The sequence below is a fragment of the Coregonus lavaretus genome (assembly GCF_964263955.1).
Source record: "Coregonus lavaretus genome assembly, chromosome: 5".
Classification (NCBI taxonomy): domain Eukaryota; kingdom Metazoa; phylum Chordata; class Actinopteri; order Salmoniformes; family Salmonidae; genus Coregonus; species Coregonus lavaretus.
Genome location: NC_139992.1, coordinates 42,866,929 through 42,890,486, shown reverse-complemented (window position 1 = coordinate 42,890,486; position 23,558 = coordinate 42,866,929). Strand labels below are relative to the sequence as shown.

The 23,558-nt window shown below is 44.0% G+C and overlaps 1 protein-coding gene across 1 annotated transcript in view; it reads left to right on the top strand.

The window, feature by feature from the left end:
• The window catches only part of LOC311130027 (nuclear receptor-interacting protein 2-like), a 25,803-nt gene extending 3,845 nt beyond the window's left edge, over positions 1–21,958 (top strand). Inside the window, exons 2-6 of the mRNA XM_084162637.1 lie at positions 8,263–8,610; positions 16,571–16,653; positions 16,898–17,013; positions 17,896–17,948; positions 19,337–21,958. Coding sequence (XP_084018763.1) covers positions 8,263–8,610; positions 16,571–16,653; positions 16,898–17,013; positions 17,896–17,948; positions 19,337–19,456 — 720 coding nt within the window. The 3' untranslated portion in view covers positions 19,457–21,958. The remainder of the gene's footprint in view (positions 1–8,262; positions 8,611–16,570; positions 16,654–16,897; positions 17,014–17,895; positions 17,949–19,336) is intronic.
• Positions 21,959–23,558: the final 1,600 nt, after the last annotated feature.

Sequence of the window (23,558 nt, the reverse complement as noted above, 5' to 3'; positions counted from 1 at the left end):
AAAGCTAAGAGCGGTAATTGATGAGCTCATCAGTGGTAGACTGTGGCCACTTTTAGCATAAGTGTTGTTTATACCAGAAAGCCATGAGTACTAGAAAAACAGTGAGGGTAAGGAATAGAGGAGCATACCTCTCTCCACTTCTCAGTTATACCCCTCCATCTGCTCTGCCTCCCACTCTTTAACTTTGTGTGTGTGGATAAATGTGTGAGTGTATCTGTGTATCCTCTCTCCTGACAGACCCAGTGAGGCTTGTCTAAGTGGGAGGCTCCAGGTGTCTCTGTCAGGTCAGAGCCGGGCTGCAGCGTCCGCATGTTCCAGTGTGGAGCAGAATGTAGGGCACCCTCCCTTCCCTTCTCATCACCTCACTGCAGTAAGGAGCTCAGAGGAGTTTGTTACACCACCAGGCTAACAAACCCAGCGGGCATTTCCATCTCCACATCAAGTGTTAATGTCTGGGCTTGAGTGCGTTTGGCTGAGTTCTTCGTTTTAATTGGTGGCAATTATCTCATTAAATTGTTTAGAACGTCCAAGAACAACAACAGACCGAGTTCTCTCCCAGTCAATGAGATCCCGTGACATTTCACTAAGAAGTTTGAGAAAAGTGCCCTAACTCTGACTGTGGATGGCCATGGTGAATTGATTCAGGAGACATCTCAGGAAGGTTCTAGTGATTACCATTAGAACCCAGCACTGAGCCAATTAGCCTGGCTGATGAGAGCTGAGGTGAGCCCTCCTCTGCCTTCAGCCAGGTGAAGACCCTTCTCTCTCTCTATCTCTCTCCCTCCACCCTCTCTTCACACTCTCTCTCTCCCCCTATCTGTTTCTCTCTCTCTTCTCTGCACTCACTCACCCTCCCCGCTCTCTCTCCCCCACTCTCTCTCCCTCTCTCAGTTGTCAGACGATTTGATGGGCGGCATCGTTGGTTCACCAAGAGCTGGTCCGTGCTCCGCAGACAGACAGCCGGCTAAAAATACCTGGGTGAAACAGACAACTAAACAACAGAGGGGGAGAGAGGGAGAGCGAGGGGGAGAGGGGGAGAGGGAGGGAGAGGCACAGAGACCGAGGGGATGGCAGAGGGAGAGAGAGAGAGAGTAGAAAGAGAGAGACAGGGAGGGAGGGGAAGGAGGGAGAGAGAAGAGACAAGCGAGAGAGCAGATGTGTTGCTGGCTGCACCCTGATGGTTTGTGTGACAGGAAGCCAGCGGCTGGGGACCTTGATCAGAATGGGAAAGCAGGCATTAGCAGAGTCACGTGACTTCAGCCATGACAGAGAGAGGAGCCTGTTGCAGTCAGATAATTAGCCCACACTGTAATTAGGCTCTAATCTCTCAGAGAGAGTGAGAGAGAGAAAAGAGAGAGCGACAGTTCTTGACAGTTCTTTCTCTGTCACCGTGACATAAGATAGAGAGACCGGTTTGAACTGGAACACTGTGGACGTGTTCTGAGGGAGGTCACTGCAGGACGCTCATCAGCAGAATCAGCAGTCTGCAAAATGTATTAAGAACACAGAGGAACAGTGTGTGTTCATGTGTGTGTGTATGTGTGTTTGAGGAGGTCATGAAAAGATGCTAGATGGAATGATAGAATATGACAGACAGACAGATAACAGAGAGAGAAGGACAAGGTCCTTGATGATTGATATTCTATAAATGACCCAATTTGTTTTTCCTCTTAACTGATTGTGCCATGTCTAGTGGTTTGACTGGACTGGTTGACTAACTGGGTCAGTTTGCTTCAGTATCTAGTAAAGGAGAGTATTTTAAAAAACGAAAACAAATGGTCATCTAGCCCACAGAGGAAAACAGTTGGCATTCATCAAGTGTTATACAGTGTTAACAACAAGTTAATATTATATGTCATGCCAATAAAGGTTTAATTTCAATCTCTACTCCATACTTTCAGTACCAGAAAGGCTATGGGAAGTTATACTGTCTTTATACAGCTAAATGAAAAGATAATTGATTTCTAGAGACCAACTAGGGGAGGGACAGGAAGGGACAGGAACCTTCACATCCTCTGTACATGTGCTTAATGAATGTCTAGGTTGGTTTAACCAACCATCACAAACCACTATTTATGACTCATCCAGTCATCATCTCTGCTGGCTGAAATGAATGATGGCTAACCATGATATCCACCAATATAATATAATCTGCATGACCGCTGATAGATGCAGACAAAGATTAGTCTGATTCATAGCAGGGATGCCAATTACAAGTTAGCCCCTTGGCCAATAAAGACTACTAACCATCAGCATGCATTTACAACCATAATGGCGTTGTGTTGCATTATATCTGATGTATGACTGCTACCTTATCCCGGGGGGGATTCAAAAGGGATAACCCAATATTTAGTGTGACTAATGAAATGAAAGCCTTGTATGAGTTATTTGGCAAAACAAGACAATTTTACATGTACTCATGCTTTTGCCATTTGACGGATGGCACAAAAGTGCTGAACGTGTCCATTGTGACAGCTGAAATTGAATAAATAATCAACGTTTATTTGCAGTAGCTTGCTTTAGCACTCCATCATGTCTCTGAGGATGTTATGGCTAGAAAAGAGGCTAGACAGATGCAACATATGGGACATTATTATAAGCTTTGTCTCCAAACGGTTTATTTTACAGCCACTTTCATCCCTGTCCCTGAAACCAGACAAAAGACTAAGCACGTCCTCCAAAGTGCAGCGCTAGAACAGTGAACTGCATTTGAACTTTAGAAAAAGGCTGGGCACATAATGTATGGCAGTTCACAACCACTCCACACAGGCCGCTTGTTGTGGACAGAGGATCTGCATCCAAACATCATTTCCACAAGCCGAGTCTGACCTCGCTGTAGCTGCAGGGCAATCGGAACCTACAACAGCCAGCTGCTTCCTCACTCACATGGACTGGGGGAATTACATTGGGTACGCTGCTGTCAGCTTCAATCTGTTCTGCTCTTTGCCAGTCTGAGGGAAGCACTGAGGAGGGGAAGTATGGTTAATGGAGTTTTTTCTTTCACTGATTAATAATAATGCGATTTAAAGGAGGGTTTTCTCCTTCGGAGGGGAGGCAGGCAACCAGGCAACTTCTACCTCTCTCTCTCTCTCTCTCTCTCTCTCTCTCTCTCTCTCTCTCTCTCTCTCTCTCTCTCTCTTTGTCTTTCTCTCTCCTTTTTGTGCCGTTTCCTTCCCCAATCCCTGTTACATGACTGTGGACTAATTAATGCTTGCCAAAGTGTCAAAGAGAAATATGTTTATTTCTTCATTTTTTACATCTCCTCCCGAGGACCAAACAAAAACTCCATAAATGTAAAAAGCAACACGCTGGGACACAGTCAGATAAGCAAATGAAATCAGCAGTATCACAGACTGTGTCTGCGTCTGAAATGGCAGCCTATTAGGATGCCATAGGGCTCTGGTCAAAATAGTGAACAGGGTGCCATTTGTGGACGCACACTGTGACTCCTCCCTCCAGATGAACCTTTAGTGGTTCACCCAGGGAAGCCCATCCATCAGCCAGCCACCCATTTACCTGGGTTCATTCTCTATTTCCCTGCGTGTGTTTCCGTACACACGCTGTTCATTACAGCAGGAAGGAGCGGGGGAATACGTGTTGAAGTACCTTAATCATTGTCGGACTTAGATCATTAAATTAGCTGATGCTGCAGCCTTTGAGAAATGTAAATGAAAAAACGTTGCTAAAATTCCACCATTTCTGTGTTGCCTTTGATAAGGCTGGTGCTGATGGAAGATAGAAGGCTGAATGGTGAGGGTCAAACGAGAATGACACACAGTACACTGCTGGTTTTCCAATTACATCTTTGATAAAGGGCTGCGGACATCGAGATAAAACCAGTCTATTCTCTATGGGTGGGTTCTCTCTCTATGAGTGTTGATAGCTGGGAAGGTGAGTGTGAGGTCAAAGGGCTTGATTTTAATGGTTGTCAATTATGACACAGTCAGAAAACACTGTCCACTTTGCTCCAGCACCAGAAGAATGCGAAGATTATAATAATAGATCACTATGATTCAGGCCCGTTCCAAGTGGCCCTGTTGATTGATGTGGAGTGGTGTGGAGCGGACGTCAAGCTGCTCATTGTGAAAAGCCTATTCTGGGGAGGGCTCCTGTGGAGAGGCCATCTTCACAGCTTGTGTCAGAGCTGACTAACACTACTCAGCCTAGCAACTACACAATCAGCTAGAACTGAGGCTGGGTTGGGAGGACAATGACATACAGACTGGTAGCTTCTAAAGTACTCAGATTAATGGTGTAATGCCCAAACGAGTTGGTTTGGAACAACACAGAAGTATTTTTCTATCTAAGTTCCATGTCCTCAAAGAGTGATCGAATACCTCTCACATCATACCCAGTCTGTTCCTATATCCATAAACCTTGGTTGGACTATGAGGTAGCAACAGCAACAATATACTTTTGCCTTCGCACTGGTAGACAACAGTGATGGAGGGGAGAGAGAGAGGCAAAATGGTAGGAGATGTAGGGGCAGAAATAAAGGGATGACAGATAGGACTGGGATGAGTCTATATGAAGAGAGGAATACAGTGTGACTCCTAGGTGACCTCTGGGATGACAAGGTGTGTTGCTGAGAGACCGATGTCAATCAGTGTTGTTGAGCAGAAGGAAAGCCATTATAAACACACTGTACACATTGTACACACTGTACACACACAGCCATGAGAGTGCATGAGAGGACAGTATTGTAGCCAGGATCTGGATCTACTGAGATCTCTCCATCCCTCTTATTCTCGCTCTCTCTCTCATTCATTTTCGCTGTGCCCTCTCTCATTCTCTCATGAATTCTCCCTCTCTCCCTCTCCCTCATAAAAGTCTCCCCTCATCTTCATTCATATTGTAAACAGGCTTCCAGCACTGCGTAGAGAATGGTAAATTAGCCCTGCACACTGCACAATACAAAACAATGACGAACAATGCAATCAAATGAGAAAAGAATGGGACAAAATAACAGCGTGGCATTTATCCTTCTTCTTCCTCTCAGTCTTGCTCCATCTGTTCCTCAGGCTATGGGGGTATGATTGCACAATCACAGTATTTAGACAGGAGTCCCTCTGGGGAATTGTGCTCTACGTATCTGGTGCAATACAATACAATACTGTGATTACAGGAGTTGGCCATGTAATGAGATAGAAGTATACAAGGTTCCAAGGCTATGAGGTTTTCTAATAACACTTCCATACGGAGGAAATATAAAATAATATGATTTATTATAGAACTATAAATTAAACCCTATCAGAGGTGGGGGGGGGGGGATTACTTTATACTATTCCAGGTATTCCTTAAAGAGATAGGGTTTCAAGTGTCTCCGGAAGGTGGTCAGTGATTCCACTGTCCTGGCGTCGTTGGGGAGCTTGTTCCACCATTGGGGTGCCAGAGCAGCAAATAGTTTTGACTGGGCTGAGCGGGAACTGTGCTTCCGTAGAGGTAGGGGAGCTAGCAGAGCCTGAAGGTAAGGAGGTGCCGTTCCCCTCACAGCTCCGTAGGCAAGCACCATGGTCTTGTAGTAGATGCAAGCCTCAACTGGAAGCCAGTGGAATGTGCGGAGGAGCGGGGTGACATGAGAGAACTTGGGAAGGTCGAACACCAGACGGGCTGCAGCGTTCTGGATAAGTTGTAGGGGTTTAATGGCACAGGCAGGGATCCCAGCCAACAGCGAGTTGCAGTAATCGAGATGGGAGATGACAAGTGCCACCTGGATTAGGACCTGTGCCGCTTTCTGTGTAAGGTAGGGTCGTACTCTACGAATGTTGAAGAGCATGAACCTGCAGGATCGGGTCACCGCTTTGATGTTAGCGGAGAACGACAGGGTGTTGTCCAGGGTCACGCCAAGGTTCTTTGCACTCTGGGAGGAGGACACAATGGAGTTGTCAACCGTGATGGCGAGATCATGGAGCGGGCAGTCCTTCCCCGGGAGGAAGAGCAGCTCCGTCTTGCCGAGGTTCAGCTTGAGGTGGTGATCCGACATCCACACTGATATGTCTGCCAGACATGCAGAGATGCGATTCGCCACCTGGTTATCAGAAGGGGGAAAGGAGAAAATGTATTGTGTGTCGTCTGCGTAGCAATGATAGGAGAGACCATGTGAGGATATGGCAGAGCCAAGTGACTTGGTGTATAGAGAGAATAGGAGAGGGCCTAGAACTGAGCCCTGGGGGACACCAGTGGTGAGAGCACGTGCTGCGGAGACAGATTCTCGCCACGCCACCTGGTAGGAGCGACCTGTCAGGTTGGACGCAATCCAAGAGTGAGCAGAGCCGGAGATGCCCAACTCGGAGAGGGTGGAGAGGAGGATCTGATGGTTCACAGTATCAAAGGCAGCGGATAGGTCTAGAAGGATAAGAGCAGAGGAGAGAGAGTTAGCTTTAGCAGTGTGGAGAGCCTCCGTGACACAGAGAAGAGCAGTCTCAGTTGAATGACCAGTCTTGAAACCTGACTGGTTTGGATCAAGAAGGTCATTCTGAGAGAGATAGCAGGAGAGTTGACTAGAGATGGCACGCTCAAGAGTTTTGGAGAGAAAAGAAAGAAGGGATACTGGTCTGTAGTTGTTGACATCGGAGGGATCGAGTGTAGGTTTTTTGAGGAGGGGTGCAACTCTCGCTCTCTTGAAGACGGAAGGGACATGGCCAGCGGTCAAGGATGAGTTGATGAGCGAGGTGAGGTAAGGGAGAAGGTCTCTGGAAATTGTCTGGAGAAGAGAGGAGGGGATAGGGTCAAGCGGGCAGGTTGTTGGGCGGCCGGCTGTCACAAGTCGCAAGATTTCATCTGGAGAGAGAGGGGAGAAAGAAGGGATGTAGCTCAGTTGGTAGAGCATGGCGTTTGCAATGCCAGGGTTGTGGGTTTGATTCCCACGGGGGGCCAGTATGAAAAAAGTATGTATGCACTCACTAACTGTAAGTCGCTCTGGATAAGAGCGTCTGCTAAATGACAAAAAAAATTAAAAATGTAAGTCAAAGCATAGGGTAGGGCAGTGTGAGCAGTGTCATTTGACTTAATAAATGAGGATCGGATGTCGTCAACCTTCTTTTCAAAATGGTTGACGAAGTCATCCACAGAGAGGGAGGAGGGAGGGGGAGGAGGAGGAGGATTCAGCAGGGAGGAGAAGGTGGCAAAGAGCTTCCTAGGGTTAGAGGCAGAGGCTAATGATGTGCCTCTGGCATAGAGAGAATGGACGTTTCCATCACGTCAGTAGCAGCACCATTTTTCAGCAGCAGTTATGATATCTGAAATGACTGTCATCCTCCTTCTGGGGCATTGATGCTGTTGGCTTTGCTGGTGTTGGCTGACCTTTTTAATTTTAATTTCACCTTTATTTAACCAGGTAAGCCAGTTGAGAACAAGTTCTCATTTACAACTGCGACAACTGTGAACCTTCTGTTCACTTCAAACCACATGGCCTCTTAGAAAAAGTATTTACATCTTTCTATAAAGTGACTCCCTACTGGAAAACAATTAGATTATCATGAGGCGCTGGATCTCAAAATTTGATTTACTTTAGATTTATCGCATGAAAACAATTGTTCAACTCAGCCATTGCCCACCAGTTGTTCTGAAATGGTTTAAAATCAAATTTCTTGTTAGTCATCCAGGCAATTATCAAATCATAAAACAACAGTTGCCTTAATGTCTCTATGGAATGGGGTTGGTCTGAGTAAATGGACATGAAAGCTGTACAGAACACTTAGATAGAAATGTATCATATTTACAGAACTCTCTGTCCTGAAGAATATGGAATCATCTTAACATTCTAACATTGAACAGAGACTGCATGAGACTAGCTGGTTCTCTCGTCTCTCTGGTCACTTACCATTTCTGGTCTACTATGCACTACCAATTAAACTAAGGGGCGGGCTCTCAGACACAGATTAAGGCTAGTCCAGGTCTAAAAAGCACTTTCAATGGAGATTCTCTAGTGACATGCTTTTGAGTCACCCTGCCCCCACCCCAATGGACATTTATCATTGCCACAGTTGTTAATATGTATATATTATTATAATTTTTAAAAATCTATTTTTATTACATTTTTATTGTTTTATTTCACTTTGTTGTGCATTGTTGGAGCTCGGAGCTCAAGAATTTCACTGTACCCTGTAATTACATCTGCAACCCTGTACATGTGACTATTAAACTCTGTAATCTAATCTAGTCCAGGATTAGCCTTAACCCAGCCCTAAATGCACAGGTTTTTTCTGACTCCATTGAAAATGGTGTCTGACATCCCTCTACCTGCCTGTCTCCTGGTTACAGCAACCCCACAGCATCGTGCAGCGCCGCCTCATGGCGGGAAACATCACACAGCTGCGTGGCGTGGCCCACGTGGGGAGACCCTCGCCCCTGGTCGACAGCAAGGAGGGGGGCGCCGGCGACGCAGAGGAGAAGAGCGAGAGCACGGCTGAAGACTCCACGGAGGAGAGGGATTCGCCGGAGGAGAGCGAGAGGAGCCTAGAGACGAGGTCGGACGACGAGGAGGAGGAGGACAGCAGCGAGGCCGGGGGGAAGACAAGCAGCACAGCTGGGAACGATAAAACAGAAGAGGGGAGGAAGGAGAGGCAGAGGACAGAGAGGCCTCTCACTGCCCTGCTGGTCCAGTGCAAGGTATACTTGAACACTCATCCTTCCTTCATTTTGGCGTCATGGGTTTTTTATGAACCTAAATTAAATCTCAGATACTATTCAGTTGCATTCCAAATGAAGATAAAAGAGGAGTGAAAGGGAGAGATAAAGGGATAGGAGGAGAGAGAAGCACTCAGAGAGACCACAGTGACTCATCATTTATCCAGATAATGTATTCCCTCATTGTATTCCACTGAGCCCAGTCTCATCAATTCTTAATGGCTTTGATTCTAGGGTTTGTAGAGTCCCCATATTGACCCTCTGCACCACTCAGACACTCTCATCACACTGTGTCTGTGGCTAAAGGAAGAGCTAATGTAACATACTGTAACAGTGACTCCTCCACATACAGGATGAACAACAGCCTCATAATGAAGTCAATACACAGCTGAAGACCCCATCATACTAACATCATAAGAGAATTATACAAACAAAATTGGTGGAATCAATCTATATGAAAGATGGAAAGGCAAACCAGTAATGCAAGTGCACTGAGTTCACTGCCTACATAATTCATTTCAGTCAATGAATAGCATTCATTAAGATGTTATTAGAGAACATGAGCAAACATACCATCCAAGTCATTTCTGACTCAGTATGTTCAAGCTATATTATTTACATTTACGTTTTACATTTACGTCATTTAGCAGACGCTCTTATCCAGAGCGACTTACAAATTGGTGCATTCACCTTATATAAATTACAATATTATTTTTTGGGGGGTTGGGGTAAGGGGGGGTAGAAGGATTACTTTATCCTATCCCAGGTATTCCTTAAAGAGGTGGGGTTTCAAGTGTCTCCGGAAGGTGGTGAGTGACTCCGCTGTCCTGGCGTCGTGAGGGAGCTTGTTCCACCATTGGGGTGCCAGAGCAGCGAACAGTTTTGACTGGGCTGAGCGGGAACTGTGCTTCCGCAGAGGTAGGGGGGCCAGCAGGCCAGAGGTGGATGAACGCAATGCCCTCGTTTGGGTGTAGGGTCTGATCAGAGCCTGAAGGTACGGAGGTGCCGTTCCCCTCACAGCTCCGTAGCGTTATATCTGCACACAACCCACATACTGCAACTTAATAATTGGACTAACTCTAAAACAACATACTGCACCCACCCACAAGTACAGGCTCAGACTGTTAAAACAACACCTACATACACGAGACTAACCAAGCATCAACTCCACTGAGAGGTACAGAAATATACCCACAAATAAATGAGTTTAACCTTGGGGAGTGGGTGGGCGGGCGGCAGAGACTACTGTGTTCTCTCCCTCCTCCAGATCACTTCACCTGAGTCACTCTATACACCAAGGATGACTGCCACACAAAAAACACCCACTCAGTTGCATCATTTCTAACTGATGTCATGTCATCTCAAGGTAGTGTTGTGCGTATTTCCAATGTCCCCAGTGTTATCTAGCAGCATTTAACTGACTGGCTTTCTGAATCATACCTGCCTGAATCATACCTGTGAGAGCATTCGAGGTTCCAACAAATCAATGTGGTTTGGGATAGACAGAGCTTTGTTGATGAACTCATACACGTACAGTGCCTTCAGAAAGTATTCATACCCCTTGACCTATTCCACATTTTGTTGTTACAGCCTGAATTCAAAATGGATTAAATAAATACAAATTCTTACCCATCTACACACAATACACCATAATAAAGTGAAAACAAAATTTCATAAGTATTCACACCCGAGTCTATACTTTGTAGAAGCACCTTTGGCGGCGATTACAGCTTAGAGTCGTCTTGGGTATGTCTGTATCAGCTTTGCCCATCTGAATTTGGGGATTTTCTCCCATTCTCCCTTGCAGATTTTCTCAAGCTCTGTTAAGTTAAATGGGGAGTGTCACGAACCGGCTCAAGTTCGTAACAAAAGGGAGACACGTGGAGACAAGGAATACTCAAAGTATATATTTATTAACTAAAGTAAACTAAATCAAATAACAATGGTGTGTGTAATCAGTAATCAGTAGTGTAAGTGAGTGTTTGCATGCATAAATGTAATAGGGAAAAGTGTTGAGAGGTGCCAAAGCAAACAACCAAAAAGGCCACAAAAATACCACAACCAAAGTCAAAGTATCTGCCTGGAGAGAGTCTTCTCAATGAATGTGGAAGAGGTCCATTTATGCTGGGACACACCCGGCCCAGGTGTTTCCCATGTAGCTGACGACCCTCCCAACTCCGCCCACCGGCATCCTAATAAGGAAACAAGAGCAAAGAGAAAATACGGCAGACAGAGTGGGAGGGTCGTCACAGGAGTGGCGGTGAACAGCAATCTTTAAGTATTTTCACTGATTTTCAATGGGATTCAAGTCTGGGCTTTGGCTTTGCCACTCAAGTACTTTCACATTCTTGTTCTGAAGCCATTCCAGCGTTGCTTTGGCTGTATGCTTGGGGTCAATGTCCTGTTGGAACGTAAATCTTCGCCCCACTCTAAGGTCATTTGCACTCTGTAGCAAGTTCTCATCAAGGATTTGCCTGTATTTGGCTCCATTCATTGTTCCCTCTATCCTTACCAGTCTCCCTGATGCTGAAAAGCATCCCCATAGCATGATGCTGCCACCATCATGCTTCACGGTAGGGATGGTGTTAGACGGGTGATGAACTGTGCCTGGTTTTCTCCAGACATAGCGCTTTGCATTCAAGCCAAAGAGCAATTTTTGTCTCATCAGACCACAGAATCTTTCGCCTTATGCTCTCAGAGTCTTCCACGTGCCTTTTTGCAAACTCCATGCATGCTGTCATGTGCCTTTTTCTCAGGAGTGACTTCCGTCTAGTCACTCTCCCATAAAGCCCAGATTGGTGAAGTGCTGTAGAGACTATTGTCCTTCTGGCAGGTTCTCCCATCTCAGCCAAGGAACTCTGTAATTCTGTCAGAGTGGTCATTGGGTTCCCGGTCATCTCCCTGACCAAGGTCCTTCTTGCCCGGTTGCTCAGTTTGGTCGCACAGCCAGCTCTAGTCAGAGTCTGGGTAGTTCCATATTTTTTCAATTTCTCAATGCTGGAGACTACTGTGCTCTTGGAAACTTTAAACACTCTAGAAATTGTTTTATACCCTTCCCCAGCTATATGCCTCATCACATTTCTATCTCGGAGATCTACGGACAGTTCCTTGGACTTCATGGTATAGTTTAGGACCTTATATAGACAGGTGTGTTTCTTTCTAAATCATGTCAAAATAATTGAATTGGCCACAGGTGGACTCCAGTCAAGTTGTAGCGACATCTCAAGGATGACACAAGGAAATTGGATGCACCTGAGCTCAATTTGGAGTGTCATAGCAAAGGGGTGTGAATACTTACAGTACCAGTCAAAGGTTTGGACACACCTACTCATTCAAGGGTTTTTCTTAATTTCTACTATTTTCTACAATGTAGAATAATAGCGAAGACATTAACACTATGAAATAACACATATGGAATCATGTAGTAACCAAAAAAGTGTTAAACAAATCAACATATATTTTATATTGTTGATTCTTCAAAGTAGCCACCCTTTGCCTTGATGACAGCTTTGCACACACTTGGCATTTTCTCAACCAGCTTCACCTGGAATGCTTTTCTAACATTCTTGAAGGAGTTCCCACATATGCTGAGCACTTGTTGGCTGCTTTTCCTTCACTCTGTGGTCCAACTCATCCCAAACCATCTCAATTGGGTTGAGGTCGGGTGATTGTGGAGTCCAGGTCATCTGATGAAGCACTCCATCACTGTCCTTCTTGGTCAAATAGCCCTTACACAGCCTGGAGGTGTGTTTTGGATCATTGTCCTATTGTAAAACAAATGATAGTCCCACTAAGCACAAACGAGATGGGATGGCGTATCGCTGCAGAATGCTGTGGTAGCCATGCTGGTTAAGTGTGCATTGGATTCTAAATAAATCACAGACAGTGTCACCAGCAAAGCACACTCACACCATCACACCTCCTCTTCCATGCTTCACGGTGGGAACCACACATGCGGAGGTCATCCGTTCACCTACTCTGCATCTCACAAAGACACAGCGGTTGGAACCAAAAATCTCAAATTTGGACTCATCAGACCAAAGGACAGATTTCCACCAGTCTAATGTCCATTGTTTGTGTTTCTTGGCCCAAGCAAGTCTCTTCTTATTATTGGTGTCCTTTAGTAGTGGTTTCTTTGCAACAATTCGACCATTAAGGCCTGATTCACACAGTCTCCTCTGAACAGTTGATGTTGAGATGTGTCTGTTACTTGAACTCTGTGAAGCATTTATTTGGGCTGCAATTTCTGAGGCTGGTAACTCTAATGAACTTATCCTCTGCAGCAGAGGTATCTCTGGGTCTTCCTTTCCTGTGGCGGTCCTCGTGAGAGCCAGTTTCATCATAGTGCTTGATGGTTTTTGCTACTGCACTTGAAGAAAGTTCTTGAAATTTTCCGGATTGACTGACCTTTATGTCTTAAAGTAATGATGGACTGTCGTTTCTCTTTCCTTATTTGAGCTGTTCTTGCCATAATATGGACTTATCTTGTCACAACACAACTGATTGGCTCAAACACATTAAGGAAAGAAATTCCACAAATTAACTTCTAACAAGGCACACCTGTTAATTGAAATGCATTCCAGGTGACTACCTAATGAAGCTGGTTGAGAAAATGCCAAGAGTGTGCAAAAGCTGTCAAGGCAAAGGATGGCTACTTTGAAGAATCTCAAATATAAAATATATTTTTATTTGTTTAACACTTTTTGGGTTACTACATGATTCCATATGTGTTATTTCATAGTGTTGATGTCTTCACTATTATTCTACAATGTAGAAAATAATAAAAAATAAAGAAGAACCCTTGAATGAGTACGTGTGTCCATGACTTGTACTGTACGTAAATGAGATATTTCTGTATTTCATTTTCAAAACATTTGCAAACATTTCTAAAAACATGTTGTCATTATTGGGTAATGTGTGTAGATGGTTAAGAAGAAACAAACATCCTATCCATTTTGAATTCAGGCTGTAACACAACAAAATGTGGAATAAGTCAAGCGGTATGATACTTTCTGAAGGTACTGTGTCAGCTGATCTGGCTCAGATAGCCACACAAGTAAGTGGCTAAATACCTCATCTAGTGGAATGGATTGATTCTCATTAGGAAAAGGTGAAGCCATATGTGACTCTCCATAGACATACTGCCCATAATTATTGGCACCCTTAATAAAGATGAGCAAAAAAGACTGTATAAAATAAATAATACAAATACTGAGCTATATTGTATGCTCAAACATTTTTTTAAATTAGATTCTTTCATACGAATAAAATTGCCCAGAGAACAAGATTTTTATTTTATTTGTAATTTTTTTAAATCTAAAAAAAGAAAGGGGTCAAATTATTGGCACCGCTGTTTTCAATACTCTGGCACCCACCCCTTGCGAGGATAACTACACTGAGCCTTTTTCTAAAATGTTTTATGAGATTGGAGAACCCGTTGGGAAGGATCTTAGACCATTCCTCCATACAGAATCTTTCCAGATCCTTGATATTCTTCAGGTGCTAGAGTATTGAAAACAGGGGTGGCAATAACTTTGAGAATTAAAAAAAATTAAATATCTTTCTCTGAACAATTGTATTAGTATAAAATATTATAATCCGACACACACAGCAATGTTGTGCGAGACACTGTGTGTGTGTGTTTGAAGTAAGCGTTCCGCCAGGGAACATTCCATGGGGCTCAGCTTATCTTTGATCTTGTTTGTGGCTTGTTTAGATCTGTTTTTTAAGCAGCTAAACGCTCCATAGTTACCCATTAATTCCGGAGCCATTTTTTTACTTCACAGAAAGGGAGACAAAAACACATGTTTGCAGGTCTGCTGATAAGCCTGGCCATGAGAAGCATGCAGGGACTAAGGGGGGAAGCTCAACTAACACCATATTGTGTGTCGGGGACTACATTTACATTTACATTTTAGTCATTTAGCAGACGCTCTTATCCAGAGCGACTTACAGGAGCACGACTACATTTATACACACAGCCACAGCAATGGGATTTGATGTCCTAGTGGGCAAAAGTCTTTCATCTAGGAGGTAAATACGACCTAGAGCCAAGTCGATGTATGTACTGTGATACACAGTGATAATATGGCAGGAAAAAGACAAGTGAAAACATGCTTTTCTAAGGATGTTTTATGCATTCATACATATGATTCATTTATCCACCCATCCAACCTTTATCCATCTTTCCATTCACCTATCGAAACCATTCATTAGAAACATGGTGGATGTTAGCGAAGGCTTCCTGAAAACATGTTTGACTGTTTAAGACAACATGGTGAATGTTAGAGAAGGCTTGAGATGAGGTACACTCAGAAACCTCAAGGTAGTACTGCTGACACAGCCAGGACACAGAGGTTATGTCACTAGGTTGTGTTCACTCGTGTTCAGGGGAGCATATCATTATGTGTCCACTCAGTGTCTCTCCCTCTCCATCGAGAGGGGGCGGTGGTGACATCTTGTTCAGTTCTCACTCACGGGGATCCACCATATGCTGTGAAGTGTGAACATGTTTTAAATCCTCCCTCCAGAGTTGCGTGTTTTCACCAACATTGCCTGTTCTCCCTTCCACTCGAAGAAGTGTGATATGTTATATTCTAAGAAGAGCCTTGTGATTTACAACAGAAACTTCATTATAGAACATTTTACATTTAAGTCATTTAGCAGACATTCTTATCCAGAGCGACTTACATGAGCAATTAGGTTTAAGTGCCTCGCTCAAGGACACATCGACAGATTTGTCAACTAGTCGACTCGGGGATTCGAACCAGTGCTCTTTCGGTTACTGGCCCATTGCTCTTAACCACTAGGCAACCTGCCACCAGGCCTCTGCAGTCATTATAATCTGCCGCAATGTCTGCTTCCCCTTTACTGTGAATCACTGCATTGTGACATGAAGTGCCCTACGGCGGAACCACTGGGAGATGTGGAGGAGGATAAAGGACACCCACCCTGGCTGTTAGCAGCTCTGCTGGTTGGGTGAACACACACACACACAGGCTGGATGACAGGGAGTGAGACAGATAGGATACTTTAGGTACCCAGGAGAAGACAGCACTGCTGAAACACAGGATCCTCACTTCAGAAGTGTTGTTGTGTTGTTCACTGTTCTAAGGTTCTGGCTCAGAAGACAACATCATGTTGCTCTTGGACATAAGATGTTGCTGTTGAGCATAATGGTTTTGGACTATGCTCTTATTTTCAAATCAGGAACTGACCGGTTCGCTGATTAGTTAAAGAATATTCTGCAGGCTCTGCTGATTGGGCTAATATTTCACTGTCTAGTAATGTTTTCAGGATTATAAAGGCATGGAGAGGCCTCAGATAACATGGGATCATCATCTTGTTCAGAAAACAAGCACAGTCAGTTGCTCTTATGGTCGAACTAATAGTCAACACATCCACTGGAGTGAGACTAAAGATTCCATAGGTGTTTTTTTCTAAACAGTCATGGTTGGTTTAGTATTATCACTAACCATGAGGCAGAATAGCCAAAGTCCTGAATCATCAGCACAGGCATGGTCTAATAGTCTCTGACTCTGACAGAGGATCAATACAAATGTGGTTGCATATAAACAACTATGCCAAACCTAGAAAACACCTAGTCTTAAACACTACCTGTAATTGGTTGGGAAATGTGGCTTAATGGACTACTAGAATACATTTTACCAAAACTCTAGAGTCGATAAGCCTTTAATTCAGACTTTATATCGTAGTTTGGCAGTTTTACAGGCAGGCACTTGGCAGGTGTAGTAGAGCTGTTGGGACCCATTTGATGAAAAGCATTTTGTAAGCAAACAGATCAATGTATCTCACTAAAGCTGCAGGATAAATATACTTGTTCCTGTCTGCTGTTCTCTCCTTTGTGGGAGTATAAGTGTGTTGACTATAAGAGATGTAATCTGTCAGTTAACACAGTAGTTGTTCTGTTGTGTTTCCACAGTGCTGTGACACTGAGGTGAAGGCTTCCATCAACACCGGGAGTCAACACAACCACATCTCCAGCTCCTGCTGCAGGAGGCTTGGGTGAGAGGCCTTATTCATCTCCCTCCCTCGCTCTCTCTCTTTCTCTCTCTTTCTCTGTCGACCTCTACTACACCCATCACATAGCACTTCTATGTGTCCAGGTTTGCCAACTAGCACCGAAATACAGAACGCCAACAAACACATTCGAGTTCCGCAGGCACTCACATAACCACAATAATCTCCACCAACATCAAACTGCACCGGCATCACAAACTCTACCATGGCCGTGTGTGTGTGTTGCCAGATTGGTTCCCACCCAGGAGGGTCCACCCTGTGATCAGACAGAGGGCCAGGGCTCTGTGAGGGGGCTGCAGCTGCAACTGGGCAGACAGAGTGTCCAGTTCTCTGCCCATGTCACAGGTAAGGAAGGGGAGATCACATATTACATCACATAAACATTTAAAGCAGCATTGCAGCCAGTTGTAATGACTGTCAATTAAGCAAGAGAGAGTCCACTCATACATGACAGTGTCAATGAAATGCTTTAGTTTTTCTTTCTCTGTAAAGCATTATCTGGACTGTAGGCGTGACAAACAACATTGAACCGAATAATGCTACGGATTGGATATGTAAACGTGATTATTTTCCACACCATCAAGGTTACTTCCCTTCACCAATGTCAATACAAAACCCCTTGGTAAAAAGCGGCCAACATAATCAGTGCCTAGATCCAACGCTGTGTTTCAGACAGTAATGTTAACAGACGGTAATAGATTTGCTTACTGGCTGTGTTTGGCTGTCTTTCTGCATGCTTGCTCTATAATGGCAGCTGTCTTAAAAGGTGTTGGAGATGTGCTTGGCAGTCAATGTGTGTGTGAGAGATCGTGTGTGTGAGTGTGAGTGTGTGTGAGAGATTGAGTGTGTGTGAGAGAGAGAGAGTGTGTGTGTGTGTGTGCTCAGTATGCAGCATGCGCTCCTGACCTTTCCTATTCACAAAGACAAATAACCTTAATGGTTGAACACACACACACAGAGCGTGCACGCGCACACACACACATACATACACACAATCTCACACACACACAATGCAGATCGGAGAATTGAGATGTGCTGATGATTCCTGTTAGACTTGTGCTCATTTATGCAGTGTTAATGAATCATAGTCAGCGGGAGAAACGGCAGGTTAGAAATGCACTGTTTCTTATTCTGCCCTCTCTCTCTCTCTCTCTCTCTCTCTCTTTCCTCTCTTTCTCTCCCTTTCCTTCTCTACTCTCTCCACTCTCTCTCTCCATCTCTCCACAGAGGATGAGGTGTTTGAGCTGTGCCTGGGACTTCAGACTCTGCAGGAACTCAGAGTAAGCCCTCATTAGTGTTGCAAATACGTAAATGCTGTGTTTTGTCTGTCATCTTCCCTAAATCTCCCCCAACTTGAACTTTACAGCTAATGAAAATTGCTGCTAAAAATAATCATAAGGAAAAATGAAGCAGACATTGAGCTGTAGCAATTAGATTATGCAGAGACCTTAGTAACACATTGAAGATGCCGGTTCCTATCAGAACACATCAAGTAATACCTTGTTAAGACGGAGATGGAGACAGACAGGTTTGTGTTATGTTATCTGAGGGTTACGGCTGTCTGCTGGCATTGCCTGGTGAGGACAGGGCTGCAGGTGAAAGCAGACAGATAAGACAGCATTCAGATCAGCACATCTCACTGAGGAGGTTTAGAATGCTGCCATTTCCCCAGGATATCCCAGGAAATGGCAACACAACGTGACGGTCAACAAACAGAACAGGAGAGGAAAACACATTAACAGAATTCTGTCTAAGAGGGTCTGAAAGGGAGAGTAGAATTAGGCACGAGACTAATTGCAACCATTTCTCACACAGAATCCAATTAATTAGACTTTAAGGGTACACTGGAAACCAGATTTACAATAAAGCAAAAGCACCCCTGGAGGATCCGCGATACCGGAGACAATTTTCCTTCTAAATGCACCCAGTCTCAGTATTCTCCTCCCTCTGCAAAACTCAAGATGGGAACATTAACTCAATTTAATCATAGCTGAAAAGTTTTCAAAATACTCCTTAAATAGTTCGGTGGCTTGGAAAAAAGGGTGAATCCTAATTGAATTATCACGTATGCCTGCGAGGAAAGATACCCATACATGGAGATGGAGGAAGCCTGGAGTTACAATTATAGACAACTGTTAGAACAGAGACAAAATGTTCAGTTTAGTCCCTGGGCCGTTCTGGTGACCTGGAAGTAAAACACAGAGCTCAGTGGAGTCTGTCAGGCCCAATGGAAAGCAGAGAGCTAGACTCAGGTGCATCTCACAGCCATTGTGTGAATTGTGATCACATATGCATGCACACTGGGGCATGCTTAATGTTGTGCAACATTGCATTGAGCCCCTCAAGAGAACCATTTGGATGGAAAAGTACATAACTGATCTAAAAAGAGTAGTGTCTACCTTTAAGGTCACCATGTGCAGACCAATTGAACCGCTATTTGGAGCAGCCGCGGCGACCTTTCCGAGGATATCGGTTTACATAACGCAATCAACATTCTGTTGTCTAAAATGGCACTTTGTTGGATGATGGCAGTACTGCAAACAAATGGAGTTTCCATGGCATCCACTCCATTCTATCTGTGGTAGAGTTGAGGTTAAACCATGTTTTGACCCTTTGGTCAGTCACGGTCACCCAACTGATGTCTCCCATATCTATCCTTTATCTCCAGTGCTGTATGGACCTGAGCAGTAGAGTCCTGAAGCTCCAGGGCTCAGGGGAGGAGCTGCCTTTCCTGGAGCCGCCATTGGTCAGCCAGTGCCATCATCATGACAGCAATGAGAATGTGTGACCCTGGCGTGTCACAAACTCCCAGCTGTCCCGCGCCCTCCTCTGATTGGCTGGAGCTGACAAAACATGATGCGGTCCGAATCTGGACTGTCCAATCAGTGTCTCGCACTGCCAGCAACATGGATGAACACCCCAATTCTATTCAGTTTACACCACTGTGTTTGTTTCTGTGGAATTAAGACATTACCATGATGTAACAATCTTCATAATGATGTACTTAATCAAGCTGTTTTTAATCTGCCAGACAGTGCATCATTGTTCAATACACTCTTAGAAAAAAGGAATCCAAAAGGGTTATTTGGCTGTCCACATAGGATAACCCTTTCTGGTTCCAGGTAGAACTATTTTGGGTTCCATGTAGAATCCTCTGTATAAAGGGTTCTATATCGAACTAAAAAGGGTTCTACCTGGAACCAAAAGGGTTCTTCTACCTGGGACCAAAGAGGGTCCTTCAAAAAGTTATCCTATGGGGACAGCCGAAGAACCCTTTTAGGTTCTAGATAGCACCTTTTTTTCTAAGAGTGTACTGAAACATGCTGAGGTGTCAGACAATGATTATCATTTGAAATGAACATATTGTGATTTGGAGGTATAAAATAATTTACGTTGATCATCAATTAAATGCCAAAACTGTTTGAAATCCAAACTCAGTTCAGCCTTGAGGTAAAATATATATCTCCCTCACATCCGTTTACAGAGTGATAGTCTTCTAGATGTCCTCTCATGCGTGCTCAAGAGAAACGGTGAAAAACCTCTAAATTGTTCCAAGTCTTATGAAACATTTGAATCAGCCTGTTCAGGACAGGGAATCCTGGAAGAGATGTGAGGAGACTACTGCTATTCCTGAACTAACTGCCTTCAGCCAGGTGAAGACCCTTTTCTCTCTCTCTCTCTCTCTCTCTCTCTCTCTCTCTCTCATTTCCCCAAATGAAGAGTGCTCCTAAGAATGTCACAATGAGACATCAAAACTAGATCTCAATAATTCCACTCAAATGTTAATAGAGTCCTGGAGCTAGTCAGACGGACCACACAGCAAAAAGATCCAAACATTCCATCATTCTGCATGATTTTTTTGTAGAAGTCTGCTTTTGTATACGTCTGGACGTTTGTGTTTCTGTGAGAGTGTGTGTGACTAGGAGATGTTCGAGTGTGTGTACGTACTGGTGGATGTGCACTGTGTGTGTGTGTCTGTGTGTTGGAGTGCATGTCAATCGAGGAGGGGCTTTTCTGTTTCCACATGGTTAGTGGCTAGTGTTTCACATGGGAAAGAAAAAGGGATACGCTCTATCTACTTCTCCTCCTCCCAGCTCCGGTCAGAGGGCGCTGCCAAGACGGAGCCGACCCCAGCTGCCTTTCTTCCCTCGTCTTCTTCAGGGGACATTAATCACTCTGTTCTGAGGCTGCTCTCTGGGCCAAGGCCCTCATAGATGTTTGTTTAAGCATATTCTCTCTCTCTCTCTCTCTCAATTTTTTCAATTCGGGAAACAAATCTGCTTGGTAAATTTTTCCTCTTCTCATTCGTTCCACTTTTGCTGACGTACGTTATTCACTTTGACAAGCCATGTTTGCTGATTTGGTCTTTTACTAGGACCGGCGCACCGGCACCGAATCACCATCAGACCTCTGCCTGTTGCCTGACTCACAGTTTCACAATACAGGGTCGACTACAGCGCCGAAACTGGCTTGAATATTTCTCATTATCCTTTACAGCACGGTTCCAGCTACTATGGTGGATATGTAACCATGCCAACCCAGTACTGTACAGCTCGGCTTCGTTCAGTTTGACCCTATGGTGTGAATCAGGCATGTGTGAGAGCCAAAAGGCCACACTATAATCTTCCCACTAACATGCATTACACTCTGCCTTGATCCATTTGCATTGTGTGGAAAATCGATGAGTGCTTCAGCAGCCCTCAGAAAGGTCATCATGTTCTGCTTTTACCATCTGGACCTGTATTCAAAGAGTCTCTGAGTAAGGGTTTCCACTAGATATCACAGCCACAAAGTCAGAATTGGCTATATCAAAAAGAAATCATGAAATACAGGTTAATTTAAGGTTAGGGTTAGGCATAAGTTTCGCAGTGTGGTTAAGGTTACAGTTAGATTTAAAATCAGATTTGAGGAATTGTAGAAATAAGAGGGGTTTATGACTTTGTGGCTGTGGTAACTAGTGACTACCCTGTGTAGGTGCTGATATCAGATTAGTCATGCCTTTCAGAGCATAATGGATAAGATTACAAGGAGCTGATCCTAGATCAGCACTCCTACTCTGAGACTTTTTGTTTATATGGGCCCTGGACTGTGCCATGCTCTAGACTGTGTACCAATATCCATCTGACCTCTAGCTCTTTCTACGGAGGTCACCCACGAATAGATTGCCAATGTTTCGTACTAGTGTACTTCCTAATATGCTGTGCGATGGTAATCGATGTATGAAACATTAATTTTGTGTGTTTTTTCTGAACAGTATTTTCTCTGCCTATTAAAAGATGTATTCTGGCTAGATTTGCTTACTGTTTTTTATAGGTCTAATTTGCACACATTTACTATGCCAAGACTAAAGATGTGCCAATCACATCTTAAAGAGGAAAAACAAGACTAAGCTAACAGTACAACCATTTATCTGCTCAAAACCCATCCAACCACAAGCAGTATCACTAATATCCACCACATGATCAACTAGAGGGAAGAAGCGAGGATGTTCAGCTTTAACTAAAACATGAGTCACTGTGCTGCCATTTTCTTTTTTAATAACCCACTTGTAGCTCTGATAATCTCATGGTTGTGTTGCTGTGACATCGCCGTGCCCTGTTCTGGTACACGGTGGCTATAAAAATACCCTTTTCATGTTGGTGCAGCAGAGAAAGCAGATGTTCCCACAGCGAGGGACTGGGGGCTAGAGGCCTGGAGGGATGACTCCTTTGACCAGGGAGCAGGTCCCTGGCTGGCTGTGTCCCTGTGCTAATGCTAACATGTGTAACAGATGTGATCATACTATGTAACTCTATTGCGTTGTGTTTTTAAAGAAAGGACTATCCAGCCAGCAATCCCTGTTGATTGGTGTTTATTCTGATGATAGACTCAAGTAAGCAAATTAGATATGAAGGACAACAGTATGTTGATGGCTGTAGATTCGTTGTTAGTCGTTTGCATGTCATTACCATACTGGGTATTTTGTAATCAAACATCATAACAATGACAAAAATAGTACAAAATACAATAAATGTAAGTACCTGACGATAGACACAAGGAAGCACATTAGATGTGCAGGACCAACATTATGTTGATGGCTGTAGATTTGTGATTCGTGTGTTTGTCACGTTCGTTGACGGACGGGACGGACCAAGGCGCAGCGTGATATGCATACATGTTTATTTAAACTTAATAAACCCTTGACAAAACAATAAACCAACGATACGTGAAGTCCAAGGTAGACACAAACAACATACCTTATACGGAACAAGATCCCACAACCCACTAGTGCCAATAGGCTGCCTAAGGATCCCCAATCAGAGACAACGAGCGACAGCTGCCTCTGATTGGGAACCACACCGGCCAACATAGATCTAGACGTACTAGATCTAAACCTAGAAAATACAACATAGAACATCACAACATAGAAAGTCACACCCTGACTCAACAAATAAGAGTCCCCAGAGTCAGGGCGTGACAGTGTTAGCATGGAAATAACTGTGAATAAGCAGGGAGCTTATGCGACCATTACAATTAGAGCATGCTAGCTAACTCGCTCTTACAGCAATAACATACAAAAGCACACACACATATACACAGTGCATTTGGAAAATATTCAGACCGCTTGACTTTTTCCACATTTTGTTACGTTACAGCCTTATTCTAAAATTGATTACATTATTTTTTTCCCTCATCAATCTACACACAATACCCTATAATGACAAAGCGAAAACAGGTTTTTAGACGTTTTTGCAAATGTATAATTTTTTTTTTTTTTAATACATTTTAGAATAACCTAACAAAATGTGGAAAAAGTCAAGGGGTCTGAATACTTTCCGAAGGCACTGTACAGTACCAATCAAAAGTTTGGACACACCTACTCATTCAGGGGTTTTCTTTATTTTTACTAT